A 22143-nucleotide genomic window follows, 5' to 3' on the forward strand; every position below is an offset into this window, starting at 1 on the left:
CAGGGCCTGCCAGGGCACAGTGTCACACCAGTGCAACTCATATCTGGTGTAACAGTATTGTACATTAAAAAAAAAAACTAGAAATTTGACTGTGAAATAATAGCAGTCAGTTTCCTTCACATGTGTGCGTTTCAGGGCCTGCCAGGGCACAGTGTCACACCAGTGCAACTCATATCTGGTGTAACAGTAGTGTACATTTTAAAAAAAAAATGCAGGGGGCTTGTTGTCACCTTTCGGGGACCGTTGGTGTTGTACGTGGTTGGGTGGAGGAAGAGACCTTCAATGACATCAGTGAGGACAAGGAACGGGACATGGCTAGCTTGGTATCCAACCTTGTGCAAATGGGGAGTTTGCGGTTGTGCAAATGGACTGTTTGCAGTTGTTTGCGGTGCGTTAAACGGGGAGTTTGGTCTGTCACTGTGAAGCGGGTGTAACCCTTACACTACCTGATCGATACAACATCATACCTGATGTTTTAAAGCACGTTATTCCAAACAATTTAGGAATGTTAGGTGATTTATGCCCTTTAGGGATTAAAACCAGACTCTGCATCAACTATGTAATTTTCCATGGGAGTTTTGCCATGGATCCCCCTCTGGCATGCCACAGTCCAGGTGTTAATCCCCTTGAAACAACTTTTCCATCACTATTGTGGTCAGAAAGAGTCCCTGTGGGTTTTAAAATTCGCCTGCCTAATGAAGTCTATGGTGGTTCGCCCGTTCGTGAACATTTGCGGAAGTTCGCCGTTCGCGAACAGAAAATTTCATGTTCGCGACATCACTAATCTTCACCCATGGAGGGCTCCGCATAGACGGAGCTCTGCAGGGCGGGGGGAGGCTTATAAAGCCTTGCCCTGCCCTGCAATTAGACTAAGAACACTCTGATTGGTTCCAAAGAACTTTTTGTAAAATGACACAGAGCACTCTGATTGGCTAGATTCCAAGTCCACCAATCAGTGCTATGAGTCAAATTACACAGCGTGGGAAAATTCCAAAGAACTTGCCCACGCTGTGTAAAATGGCAAAGAGCACTCTGATTGGCTTAAACCAATCAATCAGACTGTTCTTAGCCTAATTGCAGTCTGCACAGAGCCCTCCATGGGTGAAGATGGATTATCTTTTTTAGAGTCAGGTTTTTTTCTTTTTCGTCGGGTTAGTTATTTTATTGACTATTTTTAGGGTGAGGGGGTAGGTAGGGGATAACTTTTATTTCGGTGGGGTGGTACTAGTGGCTTGGGGACCCCTAGTCACCTTGGAAGAGGGGGGGGTTAATTTAGGGCCCACACCCGCCGCTCAGGGGTGGGGGCTGGGGGGAGGCCAGTAGGTCCCCTCCCCCTCATTCTTATTTAGGGCCCCCACCCACCGCTCAGGGGTGGGGGCCGGGGGTGGAGGACAGTAGGTCCCCTCCCCCTCATTCTTATTTATATTTTTTAGCGTCAGGTTTTTTCCTTTTTCGTCAGGTTAGTTATTTTATTCACTATTTTTAGGGTGAGGGGGGTAGGTAGGGGATAACTTTTATTTGGGTGGGGGGGTACTAGCGGCTTGGGGACCCCTAGTCACTTTGGAAAGGGGGGGGGGTTTCTTTTATTGCCCACACCCGCCGCTCAGGGGTGGGGGCTGGGGGGGAGGACAGTAGGTCCCCCCCTCATTATGTAGGGCCCCCAACCGCCGTGCAGGGGTGGCGGCTGGGGGGGAGGACAGTAGGTCCCCGCACCCTCATTCTTATTTAGGGCCCCCACCTGCCGCACAGGGGTGGGGTCCTGGGGGGAGGACAGTAGGCCCCCCTCATTCTCTTTTCTCTTCCAGTATCTTCATTTTTGCTTGGTAACAGCAAGAAAGTAGACACAATTACTAGGAATCCTGGCTTGCACCATCAGACTTGTCAGAAGGGCTCAATGGCATCTCAGGATTCCTATCTCAGTTCAACAAGAGAAAGAGGAATTGGGGACAGCCACTGACTATGTCAAAATTAGCAGAGTTACACCTTACCTGGTATGCAATATTTCCTGGTTTGGCTCTGGGTTTCCTATGAACAGAACTTAATTGGGCAATTATAAGCTCGGATTCCTCGGATTATAAAGGATTGGATACACATTGTCTGGACTGTGTAACACAGGGTCTGTGAATAAGGGAAGGAACAATATTTCCATTCAATGTTATGGATTTGAGTCATTTTCAGGGCTCTTCTTCACTTCGGAAGGTTGCTGAAGAACAAGTGGGTCAGAATTTGTTCAAATATCAATGCAAATCTATCCTATATCAATCATCAAGGTGCGTCTCACAGCCACTTATTGAAGAAGCAACTACAGCCCATGATGAGCAGGGCACAGGAGTACAACCAGGGGCTCAGAATACAAAGGTTGATTGCCTGAGCCAAGTAACAGTGGTGAAGGTGGAATGGCAACTTTGTCCTGATGTATCCTCAGGGTTGACTCAGATTTGGCTGATACCCTATGTAGATCTGATGGCCACGTCTCGGAACTACCAGATCCAGAAGCTTTTTTCTTGTTTTTAGGACCAGAATGATCAAGGTCAGGATACTCTGACTCAAATTTGGATTCTCAGCCTGATGTAAATAAGTTTCCTGTCTTCAATGTTCCTAAAGGAAGTTCAAAGGAGACAGTAGAAGGCCACGAAGACTCTAAATTCTCATGATGAGCAAGATGAATCTGGAACCTCCAAGGGAAATTCCAATACGCCCAGACCTATTATTACAAGGTCCCTTGTCTCTATAAGTACAGGAAGCCCAGAGACAGTCATTAAGATCCTCTTACAGTCCTATATATACTTTACAGATTACAGTCTTGGCATGCATTTGTCTTTTGGTCTCAAGAATTGAGGTTGGAATTACTCCTCAATCAGACCTTGATATGGTCTGAATTATAACACTCTAGAGGAGCACAGATGGGCACTTTCCACATGGATGGAAACTGAGGGTGTTGAAGTCCATATGTGACCTACCTCTGGTCTTACAGGCTCTGACTGAACCAGCATTCGAACCTCTAGCAGGAGCTTCCATGGTGTCAGCACAGAAAGTGTTGTTGCTGGTTGTTAGTACCTCAGCAAGGTGAATGTGTGAACTCCAAGCTTGATCCTGTGTACCCCATTCACTAATTTTCAACAGTCTTCCATTTAGCACCAGAGAGCCTAAGGTGAATGCTTATCATTGTCATTCTCTACCTGTACCAAAGGGTTTCGGGACGCTCTCCACTAGTGCAAATGCAGCATCTTGGGCTTCCATGGCAAAGGTATCTGCTGAAACTTTGTAAAGTTGGCATTTTTACCTATTTGAACTAGTTTGTCCAGCATTACATACTGGACATTGAAGCAATCAATGAGGTGCAATTTGGACATCACGTCCTTAACTTAGTTCAATCTTCTAATCTATGTCGATTTGTTCTGATTATTTGATTGCAAGTTATGTATGTTTCTGTCCCTCCCTGGTAAGCTTGGGTATTCCCATGTGTATATGCTGCCATGATTAGCCAGGAAAGAGGAAAATGTATTCATGGCAGCATATACTACCGACCCAGTGTTGGTTTTACTTCTTCTGTAGGAGCTTGTTACTGACTGAGGGACCTATGCAGGGTTACTCCTTGTAAAGGAATTTGGTTTATTCCTGTCCTTTTGGCTGTAAGGGGAGGAGCTAACCCATGTGTATATTCTGCCATGAATAATAGTGAGGAAAAGAAAATTATGGTAAGTATGAATACATTTTCCTCTATATATGCGCGCACACACACACACACACACACATTTGTTTTGAGAGAATTCTGCTTTACTTTTTATTTTACCTTTCCTTGTGCTCTTGGTTTAGGTTTACTTAGTATTTTTATCTGTATATATAATAAACTTTATGTTTTAACCTTACTAGTGATACTCTTTACAAGGACAGTTCACGTCTCTCCTTTTTTTCATTGCACTTCTCCTTAAGGATTACCCCCTAGTGTCTGTCCAAGATTTTTCTTGCTGAACACAAGCTTCCAACTTTTTTCTTTTTCATTAACTACAGACTTCACGACCTATTCGCCATACCCCTATGTCTGACCTATTACAAAAATTACTAGACCCTAGTTATGGTAAGGAGGAAATTTCAAATGTTTTTTCTATTAATCCACTGTCTAAAAATAATTTACCATCAATTAAGCTTTTTTTCATAATACAGAAATTGTACCAACAGCAGATTAGGAGCTTCTTGGAACTCCCAAGTTTGAAACAATACATTCAACAAAATTGGTTCCCAGAGGTCTTGTTACAGACATACTTGTACCTGACAAGATTCAAATTGAGGAACAGTTAAACAAGTGGAACACAATTCCACTTGACTGTTCCTTCCATCTAATGGATTTTCTAATAAAGCTTGAATCCACACACTTTGAAGAGACTAACCAGAAACTACAGAAGATTATTCAGATCAAAAGTTTTAAATCTGATAATTGGTAGGTATCCATGGAAACTAAATTGCAGAAAAATATTGAAAATTATAGACAAAACCTAAAAGTCAAAAAACATACAAAATTCCAGAGGGACTTTAAAGATTTTAAAGAGGGCTAAATCTTTAAACAAAAATATCGTAGACGCCAAAACAACTACAGAAGCTTCTCTGGTGAGACAGAGTTGTCTGACAGTAGTTCCTCTAGCCACTAGAGATCTACCGGTTATAGGGGCCCAAACTATGAGAGGCAATCCACATCACAATCCCCAGCAAACAGGAGCAGCTTAAAACATACGGATAAAACCGTATCCTTCTTAGATACGCCAATTCCCTCAAACACTGACAATACTTTTACTCCATCTGCATCTCCATCTTCTTTTTTAGAACAGAAACCCCCTAAACAGTAGAGGGGAAGATTGAGGGATGGGGACAGATGGGCGTACAAGATCCACGAATGAATTAAGAAATTCTAGCATCTAATAAAATAATCAATGTATCAGACTTTACCTTGAAGCCTCACCATATCTCTCTACTAAGTAGGGGTCCATCTTTTGTACCAACCCCATCATACAACAAATTCAACTGGTTAAAGGACATAAATCTGGTTGGCAGAAAATTGGCTTTAAATATCATGTATACAAAAAAGATTCACTATCAGTGAGTGATTTAGGTATGACATTACAAGACTATCGACTGGCCCAAACTCTTACAGATCTCTTAGAGCAGACATGTCCAAAGTCCGGACCATGGTACAATTGTGGCAGCCCGCGGTCCGGTTTAATACGGCCCCACAGGTAAACCATGAGCGCCGCTGAGTACGTGCAGTTGTGCGGCATTCAAAGATCCAGAGATTCTCTGGATCTTTGAACGCCGCAGGACTGCATTTCCTCAGTCTGCATTCTCGCGGGATCTCGTCGACGCCACGGGACTGCATGTCCTCAGTCGGCATTGCGTAGTGTCGCAGGATCTCATCAACGTGGTCGGATTTGGCACTACTTCTCCATGTTGAGACAGATGGCACATCAAAGAGAAGGAATACAGAGCGAGAATAAAGACAAGGAATAAAGAGAGGGAGAATAAAGACAGGGAGTACAGAGTGAGAGAGAGTAAAGACAAGGAATAAAGAGAGAATAAAGACAAGGAATAAAATCAAGGAATACAGAGAGAGAGAATAAAGACAAAGAAAAGAGAGAGAGAATAAACAGAGAATAAAGACCCTTTATAAAGAGAGCGAGAAAATAATGACAAGGAATACAGAGAGAGAATAAAGACAAGGAAAAGAGAGAGAGAATAAACAGAGAGAGAATAAAGACCCTTTATAAAGAGAGAGAGAATAAAGACAAGGAATAAAGAGAGAGAATACAGTCAATACAGAGAAAATAAAGACAAGGAATAAAGTCAAAGAACACATAGAGAGAATAAAGACAAGGAACACAGAGAGAGAGAGAATAAATACAAGGAATAAAGTCAAGGAATACAGAGAGAGAATAAAGACAAGGAATAAAGAGAGGGAGATTAAAGTCAATACAGAGATATAGAATAAAGAGAGAGAGAATAAAGAGAGAGGGCACAGAATAAAGAGATCTGTATGGTGACAAAATAAAGAGATCTGAGACAGAATAAAGAGAGAATACATTTTTGGCAAATTCTTGTTGGGGAGTGTATTAGTGCTCGGGCGAACACACTTAGTATAATTAGGACTTGGGTGAACGCACTTAGACCAAAACCTCTGGCACTGCGCTCACTTGATTCCTTCCCCTTCTGGCCAATTTCTAAAATGGCGACTATAAATAAGAGAAAGAAAGTTAACAGTGAGGGCCGCCGCTTCCAGGACAGGTGGAAAGTGGAGTATTTCTTTACTGAAATACGGAATAACTATGTTTGTCTGATATGCCAAGAGACTGTGGTTTATAAGGAATTAAATGTCAAGAAACACTACCAGTCGAGACATAGCACATACGGCAAGCTAACAGGGCACGAGTGCAGTGAAAAGTGTAAGCAACTTGAAGCTGTTTTAATGTCACAACAGCGATTTTTCACAAGAGCCCGTGAGTCAAATGAAAATGCCACAAGGGCGAGCTATGAGGTGTCAACGTTAATTGCAAAAAAATAGCAAATCTTTTGCTGAAGGTGAACTTATTAAAGAATGCGTTAAGAAAATGGTTGAGAATATCTGTCCCGAGAAGAAGCGAAGATTTGTCAACATTTGCCTGGCTCGTAACACTAGCATGGAGAATTGAAGCAATTTCATCAGATATTAAGAGACAGTTGACATCCAAAAGAGAAGAATTACTTGACCTCCAAAGCCTTATGGACCAAACAAGGAAAAGATTTATTTGTTTCTGTTAGTTCTGCCATAGATGACATGAAAATGCCTTGGAAGAAAGTTACTGGGATTATTTCTGATGGGGCACCTGCCATGGCTGGTGAACGAGGTGAATTATCAACCCTAATCTGTAACAAGGTGATCGAAGAAGGAGGCAAAGCTATTAAACTCCATTGTATCATTCATCAACAAGTTCTCTGTGTTAAGCATCTCAAATATGATCATGTTATGAAACCAGTGCTAAAGACTATTAATTTTATTTGATCTAAAGCCCTGTGCCACCGCCAGTTTAAAAAGTTTCTACTGGACATCTAGGTTGAATACGAAGATGTTTTATATCACAACAATGTAAGATAGCTCAGTCGGGCAAGAACTATCTGATCCTTATTGGCTGGCTGATTTGGGGTTTTTAGTTGACATAACAAAGCATCTGAATGTACTGAAAACAAGTCTTCAGGGGAAAGAAGCAGCTTTATTCACACCTCAAAGCCTTTGGAACAAAGCTGCAACTTTTCAAATTGTCACGAACACAGGCCAATACCATACATTTTTCAGCGTTGCAGGAAATAATGAACAGTTTTCCACAGGACAATATCAGTGCGCAAACGAGCAGGTATGCAGCAGACATCATATCTGTGGATGGGAAGTTTAAACGGTGCTTTCAGGATTTTGCTGCTATTGAAAAGGAGATCAGTAGTGATGTACCGAACGGTTCGCCAGCGAATAGTTCCTGGCGAACATAGCGTGTTCGCGTTCGCCACGGCGGGCGAACATGCGTGGTTCGAACCGCCCCCTATTCGTCATCATTGAGTAAACTTTGACCCTGTGCCTCAGTCAGCAGACACATTCCAGCCAATCAGCAGCAGACCCTCCCTTCAAGACCCTCCAACCTCCTGTACAGCATCCATTTTACACTCATTGTGAAGCTGCATTCTTAGTGAGAGGAGGGACAGTGTAGCTGCTGCCAATTTGATAGGGACATTGATAGCTAGGCTAGTGTATTCAGTGTCCACTACAGTCCTGAAGGACTCATCTGATCTCTGCTGTAAGGACAGCACCCCAAAAAGCCCTTTTTAGGGCTAGAACATCAGTCTGCTTTTTTTTCCTGTGTAATCTAATTGCAGTTGCCTGCCTGCCAGCTTCTGTGTCAGGCTCACAGTGGATACTGTGCCCACTTGCCCAGTGCCACCACTCATATCTGGTGTCACAATAGCTTAAGCTTGCATTTAAAAACAAAAAATTTTTTTTCACTGTAATAGATTGAATAGCAGTTAGTTGTCTTCAAGCGTGTGTGTCAGGCCTACAGCGTCTACTCTGCCAACCCCTGCCAGTGCACAGTGCCACTTATATCTGGTGTCACAATAGCTCGCATTTAAAAACAAAAAAATTGTTTTCACTGTTATAGATTGAATAGCAGTTAGTTGTCTTCAAGTGTGTGTGTCAGGCCTACAGCGTCTACTCTGCCAACCTCTGCCAGTGCACAGTGCCACTCATATCTGGTGTCACAATAGCGTGCATTTAAAAACAAAAAAAGGTTTTGACTGTAATCTAATAGCAGTCAGTGTCCTTCATAAGTTTGTGTCAGGTCTACAGCGTGTACTCTGCCAACCTCTGCCAGTGCACAGTGCCACTCATATCTGGTGTCACAATAGCTTGCATTTAAAAACAAAAAAAGTTTTTGACTGTAATATAATAGCAGTCAGTGTCCTTCATAAGTGTGTGTCAGGCCTACAGCGTGTACTCTGCCAGTGCACAGTGCCACTCATATCTGGCATCACAATAGCTTGTCCTTCAAGCGGGTGTCAGGCCTACAGTGTGTACTCTGCCAACCTATGCTAGTGCACAGTGCCACTCAAATCTGGTGTCACAATAGCTTGCATTTAAAAACAAAAAAAGATTTTGACTGTAATATAATAGCAGTCAGTGTCCTTCATAAGTTTGTGTCAGGTCTACAGCGTGTACTCTGCCAACCTCTGCCAGTGCACAGTGCCACTCATATCTGGTGTCAGAAAAGCGTGCATTTAAACTCAAAAAAGTTTTAGACCGTAATATAATAGCAGTCAGTGTCCTTCATAAGTGTGTTTCAGGCCTACAGCTTGTACTATGCCAACCTCTGCCAGTGCACAGTGCCACTCATATCTGGTATCACAATAGCGTGCATTTAAAAACAAAAAAGGTTTTGACTGTAATCTAATAGCAGTCAGTGTCCTTCAAGCGGGTGTCAGGCCTACAGCGTGTACTCTGCCAACCTCTTCCAGTGCACAGTGCCACTCATATCTGGTGTCACAATAGCTTGCATTTAAAAACAAAAAATGTTTTTAACTGTAATATAATAGCAGTCAGTGTCCTTCATAAGTGTGTGTCAGGCCTACAGCGTGTGCTCTGCCAACCTCTGCCAGTGCACAGTGCCACTCATATCTGGCGTCACAATAGCTTGCATTTAAAAACAAAAAAACCTTTTTGACTGTAATATAATAGCAGTCAGTGTCCTTCATATGTGTGTGTCATGCCTTCAGCGTGTACTCTGCCAACCTCTGCCAGTGCACAGAGCCACTCATATCTGGTGTCACAATAGCTTGCATTTAAAAACCAAAAAACTTTTTTCACTGTTATAGATTGAATAGCAGTTAGTTGTCTGCAAGCGGGTGTGAGGCCTACAGCGTGTACTCTGCCAACCTCTGCCAGTGCACAGTGTCACTCATATCTGGTGTCGCAATAGATTTCATTTAAAAACCAAAAAACTTTTTTCACTGTTATAGATTGAATAGCAGTTAGTTGTCTGCAAGCGGGTGTCAGGCCTACAGCGTGTACTCTGCCAACCTCTGCCAGTGCACAGTGCCACTCATATCTGGTGTCACAATAGCTTGCATTTAAAAACAAAAAAAGTTTTTGACTGTAATATAATAGCAGTCAGTGTCCTTCATAAGTGTGTGTCAGGCCTACAGCGTGTACTCTGCCAGTGCACAGTGCCACTCATATCTGGCATCACAATAGCTTGCATTTCAAAACAAAAAAAGTTTTTGACTGTAATATAATAGCAGTCAGTGTCCTTCATAAGTGTGTGTCAGGCCTGCAGCGTGTACTCTGCCAACCTCTGCCAGTGCACAGTGCCACTCATATCTGGTGTCACAATAGCGTGCATTTAAAAACAAAAAACATTTTTGACTGTAATATAATAGCAGTCAGTGTCCTTCAAGCAGGTGTCAGGCCTACAGCGTGTACTCTGCCAACCTCTGCCAGTGCACAGTGCCACTCATATCTGGAGTCACAATAGCGTGCATTTAAAAAAAAAAAAAGGTTTTGACTGTAATCTAATAGCAGTCAGTGTCCTTCAAGCGGGTGTCAGGCCTACAGCGTGTACTCTGCCAACCTCTGCCAGTGCACAGTGCCACTCATATCTGGTGTCACAATAGCGTGCATTTAAAAACAAAAAAACGTTTTTGACTGTAATCTAATAGCAGTCAGTGTCCTTCAAGCGGGTGTCAGGCCTACAGCGTGTACTCTGCCAACCTCTGCCAGTGCACAGTGCCACTCATATCTGGAGTCACAATAGCGTGCATTTAAAAAAAAAAAAAGGTTTTGACTGTAATCTAATAGCAGTCAGTGTCCTTCAAGCGGGTGTCAGGCCTACAGCGTGTACTCTGCCAACCTCTGCCAGTGCACAGTGCCACTCATATCTGGTGTCACAATAGCGTGCATTTAAAAACAAAAAAACGTTTTTGACTGTAATCTAATAGCAGTCAGTGTCCTTCAAGCGGGTGTCAGGCCTACAGCGTGTACTCTGCCAACCTCTGCCAGTGCACAGTGCCACTCATATCTGGAGTCACAATAGCTTGCATTGCAAAACAAAAAATGTTTATAACTGTAATATAATAGCAGTCAGTGTCCTTCATAAGTGTGTGTCAGGCCTACAGCGTGTGCTCTGCCAACCTCTGCCAGTGCACAGTGCCACTCATATCTGGTGTCACAATAGCTTGCATTTAAAAACAAATAAACGATTTTGACTGTAATATAATAGCAGTCAGTGTCCTTCATAAGTGTGTGTCTGGCCTACAGCGTGTACTCTGCCAGTGCACAGTGCCACTCATATCTGGCGTCACAATAGCTTGCATTTAAAAACAAAAAAGTTTTTGACTGTAATATAATACCAGTCAGTGTCCTTCAAGCGGGTGTCAGGCCTACAGCGTGTACTCTGCCAACATCTGCCAGTGCACAGTGCAACTCATATCTGGTGTCGCAATAGATTTAATTTAAAAACCAAAAAACTTTTTTCACTGTTATAGATTGAATAGCAGTTAGTTGTCTGCAAGCGGGTGTCAGGCCTTCAGCGTGTACTCTGCCAACCTCTGCCAGTGTACTTTGCCACTCATATCTGCTGTTACAATAGCGTGCCTTTAAAAAGAAAAAAACATTTACACTGTAAGCTAATAGCAGTCAGTGTCCTTCAAGCGGGTGTCTGGCCTTCAGTGTGTACTCTGCCAACCTCTGCCAGTGCACTTTGCCACTCATATCTGGTGTCACAATAGCGTGCCTCTAAAAAGAAAAAAAACATTTTCACTGTAAGCTAATAGCAGTCAGTGTCCTTCAAGCGGGTGTCAGGCCTTCAGCGTGTACTCTGCCAACCTCTGCCATTGTACTTTGCCACTCATATCTGGTGTCACAATAGCGTGCCTTTAAAAAGAAAAAAAGTTTTTCACTGTAAGCTAATAGCAGTCAGTGTCATTCAAGCAGTTGTCAGGCCTACAGCGTGTACTCTGCCAGTGCACATTGCCACTCATATCTGGTCTCACATTAGCTTGCACGCATAGTACCACTAATCCCCCCAAAAATGACAGGCAGAGGCAGGTAACCCCGCAGTGGCCGTGGTTCTGTGATTCCCTTTTGCCCTACAATAATGCCCAATTTTCAGAGGCCACGTACCCTGAACTTGAAAAATTCTGAGGACATAGTTGACTGGCTAACACAGGACACCCAATCTTCTACAGCTTCCGCTCGGAACCTTGACGCACCATCCTCCTACAACTTAGCTTCAGGCACCTCTCAAGATACCACTCACCCGCCTGCTGCAACCACCAACACTAGCACCACAGATGCTTCACTTTATCTGTCAGAGGAGTTATTTACACATACGTTTGAAGAAATGAGTGATGCACAACCATTATTGCCAGAGGATGTAGATAACAGGGATATGTCTCAGTCAGGCAGCATTACACACATGGGCGTACGGTGTGATGATGCTGAGTTGTCAGATACAAGTGAAGCTGTTGATGATGACGATGCGTCCATGGATGTCCCGAGGGGGCCTGCTTGGCAAGAAGAAGAACAGGGCAAAAGTTCAGATGGGGAGACAGAGAGGAGGAGGAGACGAGTTGGAAGCAGACGGAGGTCGTCGCAAGGAGCTAGTGGCACAGTCAGACAGCATGCATCGGCACCTGGGGTCAGCCCGACAGCATGCCAATCAACGCGTGCTGTGTCCACCACCAGAATGCCGTCATTGCAGAGCTCAGCAGTGTGGAATTTTTTTTGTGTGTCTGCCTCTGACAACAGCGATGCCATTTGCAACCTGTGCCAAGAGAAACTAAGTCGTGGGAAGTCCAACACCTACCTAGGTACAACTGCTTTGCGTAGGCACATGATCGCACATCACAAACGCCTATGGGATCAACACATGAGTACAAGCAGCACACAAACTCAAAGCCACCATCCTCCTCCTGGTCCAGCATCTTCAGCCACGTCAACCACTGCTGTCATCCTTGCCCCCTCTCAACCATCCGCCACTCCGTCTCTCGCCTTGAGCAGTTCCCGCTCATCTGCCCACAGTTATGTATCTGTCAAGGACATGTTTGAGCGTAAGAAGCCAATGCCAGAAAGTCACCCCCTTGCCCAGCGTCTTACAGCTGGCTTGTCTGAACTATTAGCCCGCCAGCTTTTACCATACAAGCTGGTGGAGTCTGAGGCATTCAAAAAGTTTGTAGCTATTGGGACACCGCAGTGGAAGGTACCCGGATGAAATTTCTTTTCACAAAAGGCAATCCCCAACCTGTACTCGATTGGCATGTCTGGCACACAGTGTTGGGGCAAGGGTCCATCTGACCACTGATACCTGGTCTGCAAAGCATGGTCAGGGCAGGTATATCATCTACACTGCGCATTGGGTAAACCTGCTGACGGCTGCCAAGCATGGAATGCGTGGCTCTGCAGAGGAGTTGGTGACACCGCCACGACTTGCAGGCAGGCCTGCTGCCACCTCCTCTACTCCTCCTACTCCATCCTCTTCCATAACCTCCTAGGCTGAGTCCTCTTCTGCTGCTGCGTCTTGCTCCACATCAACGGCACCTCCCCAGGTACTGTTCCACATCCCAGATACGGCAGTGTCACGCCGTCTTGGGTTTGACTTGCTTGAAAGCAGAGAGTCACACCGGTCAAGCACTCTTGTCCGCCCTGAACGCACAGGTGGAAAAGTGGCTGACTCCGCAGCAACTGGATATCGGCAAAGTGGTTTGTGACAACGGAACAAATTTGTTGGCGGCATTGAAGTTGGGCGAGTTGACACATGTGCCGTGCATGGCACATGTGTGTAATCTGATCGTACAACGCTTTGTGCATAAGTACACAGGCTTACAGGACATCCTGAAGCAGGCCAGGAAGGTGTGTGGCTATTTCAGGCGTTCCGACTCGGCCATGGCGCACTTTGCAGATATCCAGCGGCGAAACAACATGCCAGTGAGGCGCTTGATTTGCGACAGCCCAACACGTTGGAATTCAACACTCCTAATGTTAAACCGCCTGCTCCAACAAGAAAAAGCCGTTAATGAATATTTGCAGGACAGCCTCTGGGGAGCTGGGAATTTTTTTGCCATGTTACTGGATGCTCATGCGCAATGCCTGTAGGCTCATGCGTCTTTTTGAGGAGGTGACAAACCTAGTCAGTAGCACCGAAGGAACCATCAGCGACATCATACCATTTGTTTTCTTCCTGGAGCGTGCCCTGGAGTGCTGGATCAGGCCGTAGATGAGCGTGAAGAGGAAGAGGAGGAGTTGTGGTCACCATCACCACCAGAAACAGCCTTATCTGCATCGCTTGCTGGACCTGCGGAAATGCTGGAAGAGGATTGTGAGGAAGAGGAGTCAGAGGACGAATGTGGCTTTGAGGAGGAGGAGGAAGACCAACAACAACAGGCATCCCAGGGTGCTCGTTTTCACCTATCTGGTACTCGTGGTGTTGTACGTGGCTGAGGGGAAGAACATACCTTCATTGAGATCACTGAGGAGGAGGAATGGGAAATGAGTAGCTCGGCATCCAACCTTGTGCAAATGGGGTCTTTCATGCTGTCGTGCCTGTTGAGGGACCCTCGTATAAAAATGCTGAAGGAGAACGACCTGTACTGGGTGTCCACGCTACTAGACCCCCGGTATAAGCAGAAAGTGGCTGAAATGTTACCAAATTACAACAAGTCGGAAAGGATGCAGCATTTGCAAAATAAATTAAAAAGTATGCTTTACACAGCGTATAAGGGTGATGTCACAGAACAATGGGAATCTAACGGGGGAAGAGGTGAAAGTAATCCTCCTCCTCCCACGACCACGCCGGCAAGGACAGGACGCTTTAAAGACGTGTTGTTGATGGAGGACATGCAGAGCTTTTTAAGTCCTACACATCGCCACAGCCCTTCGGGATCCACCCTCAGAGAATGACTCGACCGACAGGTAGCAGACTACCTCGCCTTAACTGCAAATATCGACACTCTGAGGAGCGATGAACCCCTTGACTACTGGGTGTGCAGGCTTGACCTGTGGCCTGAGCTATCCCAATTTGCGATAGAACTTATGACCTGCCCCGCTGCAAGTGTCCTGTCAGAAAGGACCGTCAGTGCAGCAGGAGGTATTGTCACTGAGAAGAGACGTCGCCTAGGTCAAAAAAGTCTAGATTACCTCACCTTTATTAATGTAACGAATATATACCCCAACACGCAGGATTCAACTTAACAAAAGACAACACAGAGGAGAGATACATCTACCGGACCTTAGAATGGCCGGACTCGACGTATATGAGAGGAGACAGAGTCAGGAACGATCCGAGGTCAAGGACACAGAGAGACAGCGTAAACTAGGACTAGCCGGGGTCTGGTACACCGTAAACAGTAAGAAGGCAAACAGAACAAATAAGGATAAAGAGATAACGTAGTCAGAAACAAAGCCAAGGTCAATACGAAGGAACACAACTGAACACAACAAGCGCTAAAGGGAACTGAACGATAGGGCAGGGAGTAAAGGGAGAGGTAAGTTTAAATAGCTTAAAAACTAATGTGATTGGCTCCTGTCATATCCATACCCCCAAAAGGTTAGTGTATGGGGTGTGTGGCATGACAGGGGCCAATGGGAGCCTTTTGACAATTTAGGCTCCCACTGTCTCTTTAAGAGCGCGCCCGAGACATGTGGCGCGCTCTTAGATTCAGGCGGGACACGTGACCGCTTCTCGCGGTCACTGCCCGCCTTCCTACTGAAGCCGTCGGATGAGCCACGCGCGGCTCGTGCAGCAGCAGGACCACGCGCGGCTTGAAGAGAGGTAAGTAACGCTACAATTAAGATGAATCAGGGATGGATCCCGAAGGGAATGACAGTGGACGATACATTCGACTAAAAAAGGCCTAATGAGATGAGCTGCCTTGGCTAAAAATGGTGACCCTATGTAGGAGGAACAGTCTGATTTGCTCTGTGTCAGTGTGTATCAGTGTCTCTGAGGACAGGTGTCAATCCATATCTGCCAAGTGACCCTATGTAGGGGGAACAGTCCCTATTCTGCTCTGTTTCAGTGTGTATCAGGGTCTCTGAGGACAGGTGTCAATCCATATCTGCCAAGTGACCCTATGCAGGGGGAACAGTCCCTATGCTGCTTTGTGTCAGTGTGCATCAGGGTCCCTGAGGACAGGTGTCAATCCATATCTGCCAAGTGACCCTATGTAGGGGGAACAGTCCCTATTCTGCTCTGTGTCAGTGTGTATCAGGGTCCCTGAGGACAGGTGTCAATCCATATCTGCCAAGTGACCCTATGTAGGAGGAACAGTCCCTATTCTGCTCTGTGTCAGTGTGTATCAGGGTCCCTGAGGACAGGTGTCAATCCATATCTGCCAAGTGACCCTATGTAGGGGAAACAGTCCCTATTCTGCTCTGTGTCAGTGTGTATCAGGTATCCTTAGGATAGGTGTCAATCCATATCTGCCAAGTGACCCTATGTAGGGGGAACAGTCCCTATTCTGCTCTGTGTCAGTGTGTATCAGGTATCCTTAGGATAGGTGTCAATCCATATCTGCCAAGTGACCCTATGTAGGGGGAACAGTCCCTATTCTGCTCTGTGTCAGTGTGTATCAGGGTCCCTGTGGACAGGTGTCAATCCATATCTGCCAAGTGACCCTATGTAGGGGGAACAGTCCCTATTCTGCTCTGTGTCAGTGTGTATCAGGGTCCCTGAGGACAGGTGTCAATCCATATCTGCCAAGTGACCCTATGTAGGAGGAACAGTCCCTATTCTGCTCTGTGTCAGTGTGTATCAGGGTCCCTGAGGACAGGTGTCAATCCATATCTGCCAAGTGACCCTATGTAGGGGAAACAGTCCCTATTCTGCTCTGTGTCAGTGTGTATCAGGTATCCTTAGGATAGGTGTCAATCCATATCTGCCAAGTGACCCTATGTAGGGGGAACAGTCCCTATTCTGCTCTGTGTCAGTGTGTATCAGGTATCCTTAGGATAGGTGTCAATCCATATCTGCCAAGTGACCCTATGTAGGGGGAACAGTCCCTATTCTGCTCTGTGTCAGTGTGTATCAGGGTCCCTGTGGACAGGTGTCAATCCATATCTGCCAAGTGACCCTATGTAGGGGGAACAGTCCCTATTCAGCTCTGTGTCAGTGTGTATCAGGGTCTCCGAGGACAGGTGATTTATGCCCTTTATGGATTACAACCAGACTCTGCATCAACTGTGTAAGTTTTCATGGGGGTTTTGCCATGGAACCCCCTCCGGCATGCCACAGTCCAGGTGTTAGTCCCTTTAAAACAACTTTTCCATCACTATTGTGGCCAGAAAGAGTCCCTGTGGGTTATAAAATTTGCCTGCCCATTGAAGTCTATGGCGGTTCGCCTGTTCGCGCACTTTTGTGGAAGTTCGCGTTCGCCGTTCGCGAACCGAAACTGTTATGTTCGCGACATCACTACCTGCAGCCTTCTGTATGCTCCAGGGCGAGGAATGCAGCTGATCTCTTGCCTTATAATCGACTTAAGTGCTGCCTGGGTCACGTTTCCCCCCACACCCGAGCCAGTGCGTGTTACCCCAGTCCCTAATGGGTCAGTACTGTACCGACTTACCCATACCAGTTACCTGGCTTGCTGAATCTCTGCTGAGTTGCTGAATCAGGCCTCGTGCAAGATAGCTGCCACGCACTTGCAATATAGGCGGAGTTGGGCACCAAAAATAATTGACCCTTCTGGCGTGCCTCTCACAATGTCAAAGAAACTTGAGTCAATCTTTGAGTTATTCTGGATGAAGTTGGAGAGTCATGCAAAGCAACTGACACCTGCATCTCAGTCTGCTGTGGGAGCTCGGAGAGGAGGTGGAGGAAGAGCAGAGAGTCTTCAACTCGGCACAGCTACCATTATACTCACCACTACCGTTACAGTTTGCCCTCCCAGACTGGGAGCCATTTGGGGGTTGACACCGCCCTCATCTGCGAAGGACCGCTCAGCACCTACGAAAGCAGTGACAGAGACCCTTTATCAAACCCCTGTTGGGAAAGGACTTGGCCTCGGAGAGACAAGAAGTCTGTGGAATCATGGAGCTAGCTCTTGGACAGGCTTGGGGCTGGAGGGGCGCCTCACCTGGTCTTCGCTGCACAGCCTCCTTTGGATTGAGTTCATATACACACATTAAGCCTAGTGTAGGAATTGGCTGACTCTAATGCTTCTCCATGGGAGCTGACATACCTACCAGATGTGGAGTTATGGTTTTTACAGCAGCAGTAATTCTTATTATAGCTTCATAATTTTACTTTCTTCTTATATAAAGATCTGATTGGTGCATCTGGCCTTAGTGGTACTGATTACACAGCCTGTTTAGTACAAGTTTATTATCCATTACTATAGTCACTTATTTTGTCAGAACGTTTATCTCAATGTTTCTCTGCATGTTTTACCACATGTCTGACATATTGGTACTTGAGTTAAACTTAGCCTACTACTGAACTACGCTTCTCTTCTCACTTTCATTAAAATAGGGCAGCCTCACATAGGAGAATATATACCTGTTACTCTTAAATGCATCTGTGATATGTATGTGCTACTATTACTCCTTTTATTTCATTCTGTATTATGCTCTTACTGCCTCAATAAACAAAGATTGACAAAAAAAAGAGAGAAAATGCTTCAGCTTATTTCATTCTGTATTATGCTCTTACTGCCTCAATAAACAAAGATTGACAAAAAAAAAAAAGAGAGAAAATGCTTCAGCTTATTGGGTTGTGCTTGAATATATACATCTGACGCAATTGCAGTGGGATGTGGTGATGCACGCATGATCTGGACACTCATCCCACCCATTGATTGTTGTGTCCATGTGTTTTTACGTCACCACATCTCTTGCAATAATGTGATGTATTTACATCTAACTTTATTGACTATGTATACATGCCTTCAAACAACTTTAATGATACTTCAGATTGTAACTTAGTGTACAAGAAAATCTACTTTCGTGGATATATATATATTAAAGTAGGAGAAAGTTAAAGGTGGACCAAAAAGGACAGAAAACTTGGGAACACTGTGCAGTATAATAAAATTGGTAAAACTACCTGGAATCTAAGCGATGATTTAACCAAACCATATGTAAATGCCTAATGACAATCAGCGTGCACAGTGACTATGTATCTGAACGTAAGCCAAATATACTGAAGTATGGTGACTATGTAGCGTAGCTGAATTTAGCCTAAATGTAGAGAACCAGTACAGTAATAGAAGTGAAAATGTAGAGTGGCTGATCATAGGCCAAATGCACTGAGCCAAAATAAATATGTAGAGCGGCCAAGCGTAGGTTGAATGTGCCGAACCAAAGGAAAATGTAGCATGAACTAAACCAAAATTACTATGTAGCAGGTCTGAATGTAAGCCAAATGTACTTAACCACAGTGAAATATGTAGCATGGCCATGTGAAATATCCTCCCACAGTTTAAGGCATACTGGATAGATAAATAGATGGATGGATGGATAGATCAGAATATACAAAATATGATAAATGCATTAATAAACGTGTTATGTCATATTAATACATTTAATACATTTTTTAAGAATGTTTTAAGGTTGGTTTTAGAATTTTTTTCGAATTTTTTTGTAATATTTAAGGAGATCGCATTCACCCACAATCTATATTTCTACAAGCTTCTTGACAGAATGCAATTAACTTAGTTTGGCATGCCCTGTTTTTCATAAAACCATGTTGATTCCTGATAATGATATTGTTGTTCAAAATTAATTCATAAATATAATCCCTTCAAATAATTTCCCAACTACAGGTATTAAGCTCACGGGTCTGTAGTTTCCGGGTTGAGCTTTTGAACACTTTTTAAATATTTATACCACATTTGCTTTTCTCCAATTGTGACAAGACCAATCTCGCCACTGTGCATTGGAGGAGCCCGGTTGCCCGCCTGCTGCCTTTAGACTATGGCCCCATGTTGAAACGCTTAATTTTCCCCTGCAATGACATGAAAGCCGGGTCATTCGGTGCTTTCCCTGTTTGAGCGGTGATACCCCAGATAGCTATGCCATGGAGCCCATTCGTATAAGTAAAGACTTTGGCTCCATGGCAATTAAACTGTATGTGTGTGATCTGAGCGCCATTCAGTAATAATGTGTGCTCAGATCTAAGCTATCTGGGGATATGTACCTGTTGTATGCAATGGCTGCACAGTTATATATTTTTATGTATTTTATTGTCTTTTGCTGCCATGTGTTCAATGGAGAAAAGCCATGCTTCATTTGGTCACAAAGGATTACCTTTTGAACCACTGGAACAATTTGTATGATTTTGACGTATGTTTGTATTTGGAGTATGCTGATTCTGTAAGTTTTATGTGAATGTGATGCATACTTTTAAAATTATGAATAATGTGGAAAAACTGTATGTCTCTGCCTGTGATAATTACATTTCTAGAAATTGTATCACAGGCAGAGGGGAGGATTTTGTGTGGGAGTGTCTGAGTGTATTGTACGTGTTTATTGGTTGTTTTCCAAAACCCTGTGGGTGGTACTAATGTGTAAGAATGTGTATATAAGAACAATAAACCCACAGCTCTGTCTGTTCACTGCTTGACCCTCAACACGGAGCTTTGTCTCATTCTTGGGGGGATTTACTGTATGCTGTTAGAGACTGATTGCCAGGAGTGTAAGCCGCGTGGGTGCTTTTCCTGTTCAGCTGCTAGCAGCTATTCGTGAGGTTCCAGTTCGGGAGTTTGGAGTGATACTTTGTATCCTGTTAGGAAGTTTAGGGTTCTGCGGTAGCTGTGCCTAAATTTTAAATGTATTAATGATAAATCTGTTTTGTTTTATTCAAAGAAAAGAAAAAACTGAAGAATGCTGATTGTCCTCTTTGGGAAAGACTACTACAAGGCCCATCTGGAAAAGTAGCAAAAATTTTCCTCATGGACAAAGAAGTAGAAGAAATCAGTAGTGATGTATAAAAAAGTCTTACATTGTTATGTTTATTTTTTGTAACATATTACATATTTTATATCTTAATACAAATTTTTAAACTGATTTCATATTCACAACAGGTAGCACAATATATCAAATTTAGCCTGCCGGTTCTGCAATCAATTCTTAAAAAATTAAATGAAGAAGAAGAAAGAGAAATTAATAGAACTGTTAATAAGTAAGTTTAAAAAAAAAATTGAAAAGTAATTTGTAATAATTCTTTTTATGCAGCGTTTCATTCAGCATCTAAATTGTACTGAATTGTATTAATAAAGTAAAGGAACTCTCTGAAGACCATGTTAAAAGAATTTCATTCCAGTGGAGATCTTCTTATTGAATTAAACTACTGGTAAATTCCCATATAACATATCCCAAGAACTTTGCTGAGTAGTTTATGGAATGTATAAAGAAACCATGTTGAAATCAACGGGAGGACAACAATATTTTCAGAAAACCTACAGGCACCATAACCACTTCAAGCTATTTAAGTGATTATTGTGCCTGAAATCCACAAGCACTGTCAAACAGTAGGCACATTGTTTAGCAGAGATGCTCTGTACTGGTAGTCTGTGGCCGGGCCACTAATGAAGAAATTGGGTAGGTAGAATGCTTGTCTGCCTCATGCCATACCAAATCATACCAGGGATGTTGGCAGTAATAGGCTAAGAGTGCGTACTCTCAGCTTACTAGCGTCATTCTGAATTTGACATATTGTCTTTGAGGACCAAGCTGTAGGTTACCGAGGACCAAGCATCTTTCTAAATAGTAATTAAAGTGTTTACCAGTGTCCTGAGATTTTATAATCTAAATTAGCTTGCAATAAATATATTTTTTTCTTTTTTTGTAAATGTGCTAGTCATATGTACGTGATATTAGTAGTGAATGAGATAGCCAAGTATCTTTTAATTATTGGCTTTTGTCTCATTTTAGGTACTTCAAAGAAAGATCTATAGTGCTACAATATCTGAACTTAAAAATCAAAAAGACAGAGACTACAGTATAATCATCCATCCTCTGCACTGTTACACTAATATTTAATAAAGAAACAATGATCTAGAGGAACTTGGACTGAAAACACTTCAGTGATAGACTTCAGAGACTTGATTTGCACTGGTGATTTGTAGGCTGGATTATATTCAAAGTCTTTATAACTTGAGATGTCGACATTACAACCTGTGCAATTTTATCAGGAAAAATCATCAAGTAATATTGGAAAACATTCTGCCTTGAAACAAACCTCATACAGTGGACAATCTGTATCACCAAGTGAAACCAGTGGCGTAACACTGTGAAATATATTTTCCATCAAATAGAAATGTATCAAATAATTTAAATGTACTGTAGCTAAATGAAAAGTTTGAATTCCCAATTGAAGGGTGCTGGGATAATTAAATATTTTGTTACAAAATTAATATTCTGCTTCTTTATTTTGTACCACTTGTAAGTTGCCCATTTATCAAATGCTCTAATAATTGAAAACATTTTTGCATTGTACTTTTCACTACAGAGTCATGATGTTATATGGGGCTATTCACTAAGTGAAGTCAAATAGGTTTATTCAGTTCTGAATGTTGGTTTGAACTGAAACATTTTTTTAAAGTCCCTAAATTCGTTTTTAAATTTCAACTTGGGTATTATCTAAAGACAAT

At 43.5% G+C, this 22143-nt stretch overlaps 1 protein-coding gene across 3 annotated transcripts in view; it reads left to right on the forward strand.

The window, feature by feature from the left end:
* The window catches only part of RASSF6 (Ras association domain family member 6), a 112431-nt gene extending 90525 nt beyond the window's left edge, over positions 1-21906 (forward strand). For all 3 annotated transcript variants that reach the window (XM_063425310.1, XM_063425309.1, XM_063425311.1), the window contains 3 exons: positions 20357-20475; positions 20575-20672; positions 21425-21906. In XM_063425310.1, the coding sequence (XP_063281380.1) occupies positions 20357-20475; positions 20575-20672; positions 21425-21497 (290 nt within the window). In that variant the 3' untranslated portion in view covers positions 21498-21906. The remainder of the gene's footprint in view (positions 1-20356; positions 20476-20574; positions 20673-21424) is intronic.
* The last annotated feature ends 237 nt before the right edge of the window (positions 21907-22143 follow it).

This window comes from Pelobates fuscus, chromosome 6 (assembly GCF_036172605.1).
Source record: "Pelobates fuscus isolate aPelFus1 chromosome 6, aPelFus1.pri, whole genome shotgun sequence".
NCBI lineage: Eukaryota > Metazoa > Chordata > Amphibia > Anura > Pelobatidae > Pelobates > Pelobates fuscus.